Source organism: Pleurodeles waltl, chromosome 7, assembly GCF_031143425.1.
Source record: "Pleurodeles waltl isolate 20211129_DDA chromosome 7, aPleWal1.hap1.20221129, whole genome shotgun sequence".
NCBI classification, from domain to species: Eukaryota; Metazoa; Chordata; class Amphibia; order Caudata; family Salamandridae; genus Pleurodeles; species Pleurodeles waltl.
Window position 1 is genome coordinate 265712973 of NC_090446.1, and position 13247 is coordinate 265726219.

A 13247-nucleotide genomic window follows, 5' to 3' on the forward strand; every position below is an offset into this window, starting at 1 on the left:
ATGGTGCTTGTGATGTGAATATTCTATTGGTTAAAAAGAAATTTGGAGCACAGTTTTATTAGATTTATCATTAGTTCTTCGAACTATGGGATTGCAAGCATTTTTAACATTAGCAGTGTTAAAATTATAGCTTGAACAGGGCAAATGTTTTAGGAAATCAACTATAATTTGTCGCTGACATATAGTACAAATAAAACGATGCGTAAGTAGGATTCTGTTGACCGAAGGTAATTTTTTACAGAGAAACTCTTGAAGTTGCTCGTAAATCAAAACACTGTATTTAAGGCGCTGTGTTTGACGCTATCTAGTAAATAATTTATATACATGAATCTGTCACCATATATCTTCATGAAGAACTCCTATGGACATTTTTCATAGGTTCTTTCTCTGTGCCGACCCCCAGGCCATCATTAGCTTTTTCTTGTTTACTGTAATAAAAGACCCCTACAATTAAGGGATTTTTTTATTTTATATGTTTTTGTATACGTCTCACTCTGCTTTTGGTCACTTAACAGACCATTCATGGATGATGCAGTTTGGGGATGGAGATTCAGATGTTCTGCTTAGAACATAGAGAACTCATTACTTCAGACAGAATACTTGTGAACTACAGTTATGGCCAGATGTTTGCAAAATTTGCTGCAATTCAAATGGATATTGGGGAGGAAGTTCCAGGGGGCTGTGAAGCCCAGATGCAGGTGTGCAAAGAGAAAAGGTATTAGGTCAGTTAAGATGAGAGCGAAGAAGGTGAATGTTTTTGGACTGGGGTGGGGATCAAAAGGAAGAGCCCAGGAATCCATGTAGTTTGAAAAATCTTCATACATTTGTTTGTCCACTAAATAAATGCGTCTTTTATGGGAGGCCTACTTTCAAAGATCTGGAAGTCTGGTCATACGTGTAATAGCAAAGTGTACTGTCAAGACCTTTGTCTTAAGCACAAAGTTTTGGTTATAACCACGTGCTTCACTAGGAGTCAGTGCAGGAACAGACAACAGGACTGGGTGGTTTGACGTGACCCAATCATTTCAGGCCAAAGTTTAGGCATATGGTAGAATTTGTTGGATTTTGAATTAAGGACTCTGTCTTGTAGACAGTTATGCATGTCATTACAGTTGTCAGTTGAGAGGAACACTGTCAATTTAAGAACATTTTGGACTGACAACACTAGTAAAGGTAGGGTCTTATTAAGGAGGCTTACATTCAGGACAGCCTACTTGGCAATAGTGTTGACATGGGTATCAAAAGAATCATTAGTAATATAACTCCTTGATAGAAGATTTTTGGGGATAGATTGGGAGGAGGGAGCAAGTAATTAGTTCCATGGAATTGTAGCTCTGGAAGCTGCTCTGGGTTTTTCATGCCTTGGTGTAGTGTTGTTTTCTGTGCAGCATCAACAGGAGGTGAGTGACACAACTCCCAAGTATGTGTTGATTCTAAGTACCCTTCTCTGTTTCAGTTTCACCCTGGATTCCATTGATGTTTATGAGAAAACCAAGGTTGTTGCCATCAAGGATGTTCATAAGGGGTGCCATGTTATTATTGAAAATAATTGGTGGTAAAATCTTCATAGACCTTATTGACAGCATATTCGGTCTGTGGCTTGTGTATTAAACACTAGTGTGACTGGGATAACGGTAGAGTTACACTGCCTGATACAAGATTCATCATCAAAAAGAAAACATATGACTGTACAACTAAAGTAGTCATGTAAAAAATATGAAAATAAAATGTTTTTTGTACTTTTGGTTTCTTTCACAGGAAGATTCAACAGGAGAAATCACTTTCTACATGAAAGGGGCAGATGTGGTTATGGCGGGCATCGTGCAGTACAATGACTGGCTAGAGGAAGAGGTAAGAGACAACAGCTCATTTAAGCAATTGTGCCCTTTTCATAGTGGGAGAAGAGGGATGCAATCTTTTTAAAACGCCAGGCAAAATCCTAAGCTCCTACCTACAGATAGCTCACTAAAATAGATTATTACTGATTGGCCTGTCAGCATTAGGGTAATGTCCCCCAAACATTTTGCCTTCAGCCGTTCTATTTTTGGTGAATTTGTTATTCTTGGTCCTAGTACTGTGTGCACTTTACCACTGCTAACCAATGCTAAAGTACTTGGGCTTACTCCCTAAAACATGGTAAAATTGGTTTACACATGATTGGCATATTTAATTCACATAAAAGTCCCCTGTAAAGTGGTATACCATATACCCAGGACCTGTACATTTAATGCTACCCGTGGACCTGCTGCACTTACTGTGCCACTAACTTAGGTAGTCCTTAAAACATGTCTGAGGCCTGCCATTGCAGCCTCCTAGCAGTTTTAAACTGCTGATTTGACTTGGCAAAATAACCCGTTTGCCAAGTCTAAAACTCCCTTTTTATTACATGTAATGCACCTCTAATATATAGGCCCTCGATAGCCCTAGGGAAGGGTGCACTGTAATTAAAAAGTAGTATATGTACTTTTAATTTTTACATGTCCTTGTAGTGAAAAACTCCCAAATAATTTTTTTCCTACTGTGAGTCCCTCCTCTTCCATAGGATAACATTGAGTTACCTTATTACATTTAATAAGTGCTAACATGTTATTTGTAGCAAGTATTAAAGTCATGTTTGTTGTCTGAGAAATTGTAATTTAAAATTCTCTTTAATGGCAAAGGCGGATGTTACGTTACAGTTTTGAAAAGGCCATTTTTAGACTGTGGCATTTAAAAGTTTTTCTTCCTTTCCTAAATATTTGTATGTTCCTGGGTGCATGACTAGGTGCGAGTTGTAGTTAGCCTTCATGTATTCCTCCCAGACTGCCACAAATTAGAGGGATTTGTTTACCTGGATGAGCCATGTCAGGGCGGATGGGATCGGGGGGCGGTGAGCTGGGCACAGCCCCACTAGCAATTCATTGGGTTGTGCCCCGCTCACACATAAAGGATTTCACACAAAACCTATTATGTCTAGAGCCAAGCTGGAGACAGATGAGGGAGGCAGGAAATTCTAAGTACTTTTGAAGGTGGGGGCTTTTAGAAACTTCTCCCACTCCAAAGTAGGCACTGGGTATAAAAAAAAGAAACTCTCAGGCCCTCGCTTCAGATCACTTCTGGGCCTGTGGAATAGCCGGTGGAAGAACTGTCCTACTGTGTTGCTGCAAGAAGGACTGCTCAGATGCCCTGCTGTCTGAGTGAGAAGGACTGGAACGTCACCTTGAAAACTTATAACTGAAAAATGAACTATTGTGGGTGAGATGGACAGGCCCTGCACCAGTCACTGGAGTTCTACTGTTTTGAGACTCAATTCAGTCCACCTTTAGATTTTGACTGAATGCTCAGATGATAGAATTGAAGGAAGTTATGTGGTGAGGAGGTGTTTTATGTATCCTGAATTGTTTTTGTGAGAAGCGCTTAAATTTGAGTTGGAATTTCATTGATGAGATGAATACAATACTGTCAAATAATTTTTTCCATTTCTATATAAAAGGAATTTGTTAGGTGTTAGAAATGGGGTCTTTGGTTGACAGTCAGGTTACCCCCTTTTCAATCAAGGACCCTCACTCTAGTCAGGGTAAAAGATAATCACCCTCAGCTAACCCCTGCTCACCCCCTTGGTAGCTTTGCAGAGCAGTAGGATTAACTTCAGAGTGCTAGGTGTAAAATATTTGTACCAACACACATAGTAACTTAATGAAAACACTACAAAATGACACAACCCCAGTTTAGAAAAATAGTAAATATTTATCTAAACAAAACAAGCACAAAACGACAAAAATCCACAATACACAAGTCCAGTTATCAATTAAAAATCAAAAAGAGTCTTTAAATAGTTTCAAACACACACTAACACTGTTAGCGTGAAAATGTACCTTAGGTTCGACAAATATAACCCCGCACGGGCGAGTGCGCATCAGAAAGGGCTTGTGATGCGTTGATTCCACTCACGAGCGGGAACTTGCATCGTTTCTTCTTTCGCCGGGTCGGGGCATGTTGTTTCTTCTCTCTGCAGGAGAGCGATGCGTCGATCCGGTCAGCACTCTTGCATTGTTTTTACACGCCCAGCAGTACTTGAGTCGGAAATCCAGCCGCACGATGATCCGAAAACCACGCAGCGTGGGTTGCGATCTCCCAGCCCCCGTCAACGATGCTGCGCGTCGTTTCTCCTGCTCCATGCGTCGATTCTTCGGTTGCGTTTCCAGTGAGCGTCGATTTTCAGCTGCGGAGCCGGCACCGCACCGTTTCTTCAGCCGCAGATCGGAGTTGCGTCGATCTTTTCCCCGCACGGCCCTCTGTGCGTGGATTTCCTTTTCTTTAGGCTGCCAGCTTCTCCTTTCAGGGTCCCAGGAACTGGAATGGCACCACAGGGCGAAGTAGGAGTCTCTCCAGAGACTCCAGGTGCTGGCAGAGAGAAGTCTTTGCTGTCCCTGAGACTTCAAACAACAGGAGGAAAGCTCTAAATCAAGCACTTGGAGAGATCTTCTCAAGATGGAAGGCACACAAAGTCCAGTCTGTGCCCTCTTGGCAGAAGCAGCAACTGCAGGATAGCTCCACCAAGCACAGGCAGGGCAGCTCTTCTTCCATAGCTCTTCAGCTCTTCTCTAGGCAGAGGTTCCTCTTGTTTCCAGAAGTGTTCTAAAGTCTGTGGTTTTGGGTACCCTTCTTATACTGAATTTCTCCTTTGAAGTAGGCCTACTTCAAAGTAAAGTCTCTTTTGAATGTGGAATCCTGCCTTGCCCAGGCCAGGCTCCAGACACTTACCAGGGGGTTGGAGACTGCATTGTGTGAGGGCAGGCAAAGCCATTTCAGGTGTGAGTGACCACTCTGCCCCTCCCCCCTAGCATAGATGGCTCATCAGGAAACGCAGACTACACCCCATCTCCCTTTGTGTCACTGTCTAGTGTGAGGTTCAACCAGCCCAACTGTCAAATTGACCCAGACGGGGAATCCACAAAGAGGCAGAGTCACAGAATTTGGTATATGCAAGAAAATGCCCACTTTCTAAAAGTGGCATTTTCAAACACACAATCTTAAAATCAACTTTACTAAAAGATGCATTTTTAAATTGTGAGCTTAGAGACCCCAAACTCCACATGTCTATCCGCTTCCAAAGGGAATCTACACTCTAATCAGATTTAAAGGTAGCCCCCATTTTAACCTATGAGAGGGACAGGCCTTGCAACAGTGAAAAACGAATTTAGCAATATTTCACTGTCAGGACATATAAAACACATTAGTATATGTCCTGCCTTAACCATACACTGCGCCCTGCCCTTGGGGCTACCTGGGACCTACCTTAGGGGTGTCTGACATGTAAGAAAAGGGAAGGTTTAGGACTGGCATGTGTGTACACTTGCCAAGTCGAATTTACAGTTATAACTGCACACACAGACACTGCAATGGCAGGTCTGAGACATGATTACAGAGCTACTTATGTGGATGGCACAACCAGTGCTGCAGGCCCACTAGTGGCATTTGATTTACAAATCCTGGGCACCTCTAGTGCACTGTACTAGGGACTTACTTAGTAAATCAAATATGCCAATCATGGAAAAACCAACTAACCATACAATTTACACAGAGAGCATATGCACGTTAGCAGTGGTAAAGTGCTCAGAGTTCAAAAGCCAACAGTAACAGGTCAGAAAAAATAGGAGGCAAGAGGCAAAAATATTGGGGATGACCCTGCATAAGCAAAAAAAGTCCAACATTAAGAAAGTGTAAAAATTTATTAGGGAGTCTGTGGGGTCATATTATTCAGTGCAAATTCCTCTGAGTGTGCACTAAACAGCATAGAACAAGTACACACATATGTCTGCGGCGTATGCCAGTTTGTATTTAACAATGTTGTATCATTTGTTCAGCTTTATCAATAAACATTGTATATTGATTTTTTATTAATTGTTGGGATTTAGTTTTTGAAATCATTAAAAAGGTACAAACAAAAGGTACCTCTTCACTTGAACATGCCACCCTCACTTTGACCATAATAAAGTGCTATGAGGTGTGATGCTACCTTTGTTTAGGTTTAGCGTTGTTTTATCTTTTCCTTGTTGACAAACAAAATTTCCTTTTTATTTATATTTTTGACATGCGGTCATCTCATATGTTACTAGGGTATAATCAGTGATAGCGAGAATTGCACCTAGCAGTGGCAATTATGGCTGATGCTTTGGCCGGAACCGATAGTTCATGTGATTTCTGCTTCACACATATATTGAACACCACACATTGCAGCTGTGGATGGACCATGCTGGCACTGCACTGAACCATGCTTGATAGTGCAACCAATCCTGTTCCTCTTATTCCAAACATTAGCACATGAGTTTCCCCCAATAAGCAGTATTGTGCAGAGGTACAAACAGCACACACTTTCTCATTGAAAGACATACAGTCACTAAATATAGTTTTGCAGGAAGCCCTAAAAGACTGTTTAGTATATATATATTTTTTAATGTAAAATAAATGTCTCTGGTATCCCTTGACAGAATTTTCTACGAAACTCAGCTCTTGTAAGTGTGAGATCAAATACCATATTCAGTAAATTATTTCAGTTTTTGTTTTAGAGCATTAGTGTTTTAATAGCTCAAGTGACCACTGGAAGATTTTCCAATTGAGTACATCATCTCATGGGATCAAGTTAGAGCAATGTGATAGAGACTTCTAGTTGCAGATTCTTTATCTGAGAATTTCCACCAGCCATCAGACTGGATCCAGAGAATTTTCTGAGCAGTGCCCCTGCGCGCTGTTAGATGGCATAGATCGTATCCACATCCATTGTTGGCATCGTCCGCGGGCGATATGACATTGCAGGTCATACTTAGGCGCCACCCCAGTGCACTGACATCTGTTCTTTTCTTTCCCTGGCAGCTAGCGCTGATCCGCAGAGAGCTACCTCTCACTAATTTTTCAATATTTTGTCGAAGATTTTTTTTTAGTTCTCAAATCCCGGTGCATCAAGGATGTCATTGAGGAGGACCTTACGCACAGTGGTTCCTGTCATCGGGCGATGTTGTGACGGATCTGCACCTTGTTTGGTTTTTGTGCCTGAGGGTGACCACGACCCAAAGTCGTGCTCCGAGTGTCGGGGCATGCATCCGAATGCTTTGAGGGAGCAGTCCCTGAAACTGATGGTGGCCTGATACTAGACTCTGCGCAAGTCAATATCCCAGTCGATAAAAGTCCTCCACCATAGTCATCCCACTCCATGTCCTCAGGGTGATCGGGTAAGTCGAAGCACAAAAAGAAAAGCAAGAAATCAAAGTCTTTGACTTCTTCTCATCCGTCGGCCAATGAGACGATGGAGCAATGGTGGTCTAAGCCTCGTTCTGAGCAACCTATGCCTGGGCCAACTCCGTACACCTTTGGATTGCCTTCGGGCCCTGCGTAGTTGGAAGGGGCTCCTTCGGGTTCCGAGATGTTGGCTTCTGCATCTAGGGGCACCTATGGATCCAGTCTTGGATCCAGACTGACATTGGTCATACCCCTCCGGTCCTGATGCTGACGTTGCTGACCCCGCCTGTGCCCACAGCGGTATCATCCCCAATCTCCTTGACGACTCTGACATGGAGTCAAATGAGTGCCATATGATGCTGACTGCAACACCGGTAGGAGCCTTGCCTCTTTTTTTCTGATCCTGAGCCCCTTTCTTAAGGGCTAGTTTACAATGAGAAATGGGAGGGGCCTCGGACCCTTGAGAGCTGAAGAAATCCAAACTGGCAGGTTGGTAAGGCACATGTGCAAACATGTTTCTGATTGCTGCTAGGTGCCCCAAAAGACTGATCCTTGATGGTCAAAAGTTGCACTCAAGTCAGCCAGATCTGGGAGTGTCCTCAGAATCCATATTGATCCCCTAAGAGGGACACTGGCCACCACAAAAGGATGTCACTCCAACTGCTGTGTCCAGCTTCAGCATCCTTCTACAGTCTTGAAGATGACTTTGTGGGACCCCAACTTCTGTGGGCAAATCACCAGTGGACCACAAAATAACCACAAAGGCACCCCTGTCAATCGCAAAGCAACTGGAGAATCTTTGATCATCTTTTTATCCTGCATCCCCAGCATCAAGACCACACCAATAAAGTCTATGGCGGTCACGCTGTAAAGTTTAGAACTGGACTGGAAAATGCCCTAGTGACCAGGTAACTGTTCACATCTACCCCATTGGCTGCCCAGACCTTCATCCGGTCTGATTTTGACACCCATGCTATGCCAGAGTAGCCAAACTAACTTTTACAAACTTTTGAAAAGTTTCCAAACTGTTTGCTGACCAATGCTCGTTTGTGGTTGAATTTAAAAGTGATAAAATGTTTGGAAATTCATATCTCCGGAACCCTTCCGTGGATTTTGCTCATCTTGGACTCTAAAAATTCAGAAAAATATAATCTATTTTTATTGCTGTTGTGTTTCTTTAGTGTTGTTTGGCTTTTTTATTTTATTTAGTACTGTTAGATGCTATACATTAAGGGCCTCATTACGAGTTTGGCGGAGGGGATTACTCTGTCCCAAAAGTGACGGATATCATGTTTGCCGTTTTACGAGTTCCATAAGATATAATGGAACTTGTAATACGGCGGACCGGATATTCGTCACTTTTGGGACAGAGTAATCCCCTCCACCAAACTCGTAATTATGCCCTAAGTTTCTTTGTGCAAGCCTTGCTGCTTGAAAGCTTTAGCTACCCAGGGTTGATCTTAAGGCTGTTGTTAGAAATGGGGTTTCTGGTTGGCTAGGGTATGCACCTAAGCCAGGCAGAACCCACCCACGCTAGTCAGGGCAATGGAATTACACGTCCAAGATAACCCCTGCTCACCCCCTTTGTAGCTTGGCACGAGCAGTCAGGCCTAACCCAGAGGCAGTGTGTAAAGTGTTTGCACAACACACACAACACACGTAATGCCTAATGTACACCACAAAGTAAACACAACACTGAGTTATGTAAAAATAAACTGTATTGCACAAAACATAATTAAACCAACATTACACATTAGTAATACCCTGCTACCTTAGCAGTTGTCAGAACGTTACACAAGTTACTAATACTCTCCAAGAATACGCAGTTGTCACATTAGGACACGTAAGTACTTAGGATTCTGCAACAGAAGCAGTAGTCAGGAATTACAGTAAGAGTTCATTGCACTTGTCATGAATACCTCGTAAATACCCATAAAAGGAATATAAGAGAATATATCACAAGTCATAAAACAAATACACATCAGCATGTCATGCCTATAAAAGGAACATCAACACATATATGTGATGTCATGAACTCAGGTAGGAACAAATAAACCCCCCCAAGGTTCATACTAGGCTCACTGAGCCAATATTTCCTAGAAAGTACCTGTTTTCCTGAAGAAGAGGCACTCCTCGTGCCTAGATGAGGAGCATGGGGGCCCCAAGCGCTCCTATGCACACAACGGGGGCCACGCGGTGCTCCTCGGGAGAGGGGTGGTCTGCCCCCTCTCCGAAGTGGGAAATGAGCCCCTCCTGGGGCCCGTGATTTTGGTAGGGGCCTCCCTCGGCCTCCGTACGCCCCTTTGCACGGGGTGGGGCCGGGCAAGGCCCAACAAGCAGTTATGGGGGCGAGAGGAAGGGGGCCTCCGTTCGAAGTCTCCATTCTCTGTTTTCAACAGAAATAATGCTGCCCGGTTTAAAAAGGAGCGTCCTGCTCATACGGCAGAGACCGGGGTATAGGGACGTTCCCTTTGCTTTTCCCCGCGTCTTGCTGCTTAGATTCTGAGATCGGACCCTTCTGGGGCCCGTGAAGACACACTTGCCCGCACCCAATGTGGTGCGTGAGTGTTTCTCTTGATTCCCAGGCCGCCGCGGTGAGTTTAGCAGAAGTGGAGGGCGGCTGGTGCCCCGTAGGGCGCTCTCGGAAGCGGACTGTGCCCTGGGGGCGCCAATAGGAGCACGCTTGCTCAGTTTACCTTTTGCTTGTGCCCCGGGGGCACTAGAAGGTGCGCGATCCCCGTGCTTGGTGAACATAGGACGCCCGGGCTGCGGTGGTGATTTTTAGGCACAAAAGAGCGCTTCAAACATTCTCAGTGATCCCGGACTGCGGTGGTGATTTTGAGCCAGGAAAAACGCTTTAAAAGCATACAGGGCACTCACAGGCGAGGAGACAGACCATGCAACCTGGCACATGTCCTGCCTTCTACATACATGGCACCCTGCCCAAAGGGCTAGCTAGGGCTTACCTTATGGGTGACTTACATTTAGTAAAAGGGGAGTTCTGGGCCTGACAAGTGAATTTAGATGCAAGGTCCCTGTGGCAGAAATCTGCGCACACAGGCCCTGCGCTAGCAGGCCTGAGATAGGTTTGACAGGCTACTTCAGTCGGTGGCGCAAACAGCGCTGCAGGTCCACTGGTAGCATTTAATTTACATGCCCTGGGTATAGGGATACCACTTTACAAGGGACTTATAGGTAAATTAAATATGCCAATTAGGTATAAGCCAATCATACCAATTTTGTAAGGGAGAGCACATGCACTTTAGCACTGGTTAGCAGTGAAAAAGTACTCCGAGTCAAAACGTCAGCCAACAAAGGTCAGAAAAATAAGGAGGTAAAAAGCAAAAAGTCTGGTTCATGACCCTGTAAAAGGGCCAGGTCCAACAGTTGTTCAAAGGAGCCTGACTAAACCCAAGACAGTTTTTGCTAATGATCTTCATGGTAAGGCTTCACCGCCACACCATATCATGCACCCAAATCTTAACAGTGACCAATGCATCTGGGTTGGGGCAGTCGTCTGGGAGAGGTGAAGATCGGAGGCCTCTGGTCTCAGACAGAGTTGTGGTTCCATATTAACCTGCAGCAGCTGAGGGTGATTCACTTAACGGTGAAAGCCTTCCTGACGTCCATCAAGGAGAGGATGGTTCATTTGCTCATGAACAACACCAACACCATGTGATACTGCAGTGAAGAGGCCGGTGGGGGTCATGGAGCCTCTGCCAGGGGCCTTGCATCTGGGAAATGGCTGGACCACCAAGGAATCTTTCTGGTGGTCAACCTCCTGGCAGTATCTTTGAATGCCAGGATGGACGAACTCAGCCATTGATGCCTAGCAAAGCAAGAATGCCAGCTGCACCTGGAGGTGGCACACGATCCTTTCCGCAAGTGGGGAGAATCTTGGCTCGATATGTTTGCCACCACTGAGTATTTGCAATGGCAGCAGTTTCCAAGATGCATGGATGAGAGCAACTTTGTGCTCCTGTATGCTTTTTTGCTAATAGCACTTCTGCCCAGAATTCTCAAGAAGATAAGAACAGACAGGGCCCAAGTCTTCCTGGTGGCTCTGGAATGGCACGAAAGTATGGTATCCAGAACTCCTGGCCTTGAACATATGTCATTTGATCATGCTGCCCCTTTGGTAGAGCCTACTGTCGCAGCAAAAGGGCAGGCCTCTGCACCTGGGTCTTTATAATCTCCACCTTAATGCTTGGAGATTAAGCAGCGATAGCCGAACTCATTTGTGTATACCTGTCATTGCGACAAATTTGTGGCTTGGTGCAGCACACTCCAGATTGACCCTCTGCAGGCCAAATTGTCTGATTTTCTGGTATTTTTTCCTGTCTCTTGCCTACCAAGGCTTGCCTTAAGGTTGTTAAAGGTTATCTTTCAGCTTTCTTACATTTGCCTGATCAGCCCTTGTTGCTTAAGTGACCAGTTGTAATGTGATTTCTGAAGAGGGCTTCAACATATGATTTTATCTTCTCTCTTTGTCCTGCTCAGTGGGACCTCAATTTGTTCCTGACTTATCAGATGTGGACTCCGTCAGAGCCTTGTCACAGCTGTCCCTTATGGCCCCTTACCGTTCAGACTGTGTTCCTGGTTGCCATCGCCTCAGCACAGTGAGTGAGTGCACTTCAGGCTCTTTGTTTCAATCCACCATACACTACCGTCTTCCCAGACAAGCTGGGTCTGTGGAGGCTGGCATCCTTCCTGCCAAAAGGTGTGACGCCATTCCGCGACGGTCAGATCATCTCCCTGCCGGCATTCTAATTATGGGGCACCTAAAAGCAGGTTGTGTTTGTCTCTGGATTGCACCAGGGTGATCGGCGAGCCCCTTAATTGTCCCCTGCAAATTTTCTTTGATGCCACCATAAGTCTCCTGTGTTCAAGAAGGAGCCCCCAGGGAAAGGATTCCTGTGAACTGAAGCACACTTAGAGCTGAGGCGTTTACTTGGAGGCTTTGTGGTGCACGGACACTTCTTGCTAGGCCCTCTGTGATTGCTGGGAAACCACTTTAAATTAAAATAAGACTCTGACACAAAATGTTTTATTCTTGCAGTACGGACCAATATAAGTTAAAATCAGTGCACGTTTCTGAAACCATTAAAACGTTTTCATGACTAGAATGCATTATTAGTGAAGTGCTTATGCCTTATTGTTTTGATCTAGTGTGACACCATGACAAAGTCGGTAGGCATTTTTTATGCACGTAGGATGAGGTTTTGGTTTCTAGCGGTTCGGACCTGCTGCTGTGCAGTCTGCTGTACATGTCTGTACACACAGGTCTTACTTGACCTTTGTGATCTCTCCTTGTGGTGTTCCCCATGTGGTTTGTGAGGCCCTTTAGAGGGTGTCCTCATAAGTTTTTATGTGTGTATAGTATGTAGTTTTATGTGTTCTTTTTGTAAACAATAAAACACGTATTCTTTCTAAAAATAAAAGCACTGACAGGTCAGTGTTTTTTGTAACTATTGTGTTTTGTGTTTCTGAGTCCTGAGTATCTTGCCTGTAGCTGCCTCTCTGCCAGCCGTGGAAGTTGTCTGCCTCACTATTATAAGAGCCAAGTGCTAAAGGGAGGTACCTGGTTCCCAGTTTATGAATCTAAAGTACAGGTGTCCTAGGTAGCCAGAGTGAGAAAACCCCAGTTGTTAAAATTGGAGTCCTGTGCCTTCTGACTTCCCAAGGACCCACCAAACCAGATACCTCACAGTAACCATAATGTTCGATCTTTTCAATCGTATATTGAGCTTTCAGAAAACAATTCTAAATTCCGCGACAACCTCTTATCATATGTCGGGTATTTGGAAAAAAGACTAGCTTCACGCTGTCATGTTAATGCTCTCCGTTCATTTGCCGCACGTTCCTGGCGCATTTGTTCTAGTGAGTGATATCAGTTTTAGAGCCTTTCCTGTTCTTTTGTGTTTCTGAAGTATGAAACGCGTACAGTCATCATTCGGGTCATCACACGTTTCCTCTTCTGCCTGACTTTCTGCAAGTTTCTCCTCGGCGCGGACCTTTGATGTCCCTTATCA

General features: G+C 44.4%; 1 protein-coding gene across 2 annotated transcripts in view; it reads left to right on the forward strand.

Moving 5' to 3' along the window:
• The window catches only part of ATP9A (ATPase phospholipid transporting 9A (putative)), a 534117-nt gene that overhangs the window by 320598 nt on the left and 200272 nt on the right, over positions 1–13247 (forward strand). For both annotated transcript variants that reach the window (XM_069243632.1, XM_069243631.1), the window contains exon 16: positions 1759–1851. In XM_069243632.1, the coding sequence (XP_069099733.1) occupies positions 1759–1851 (93 nt within the window). The remainder of the gene's footprint in view (positions 1–1758; positions 1852–13247) is intronic.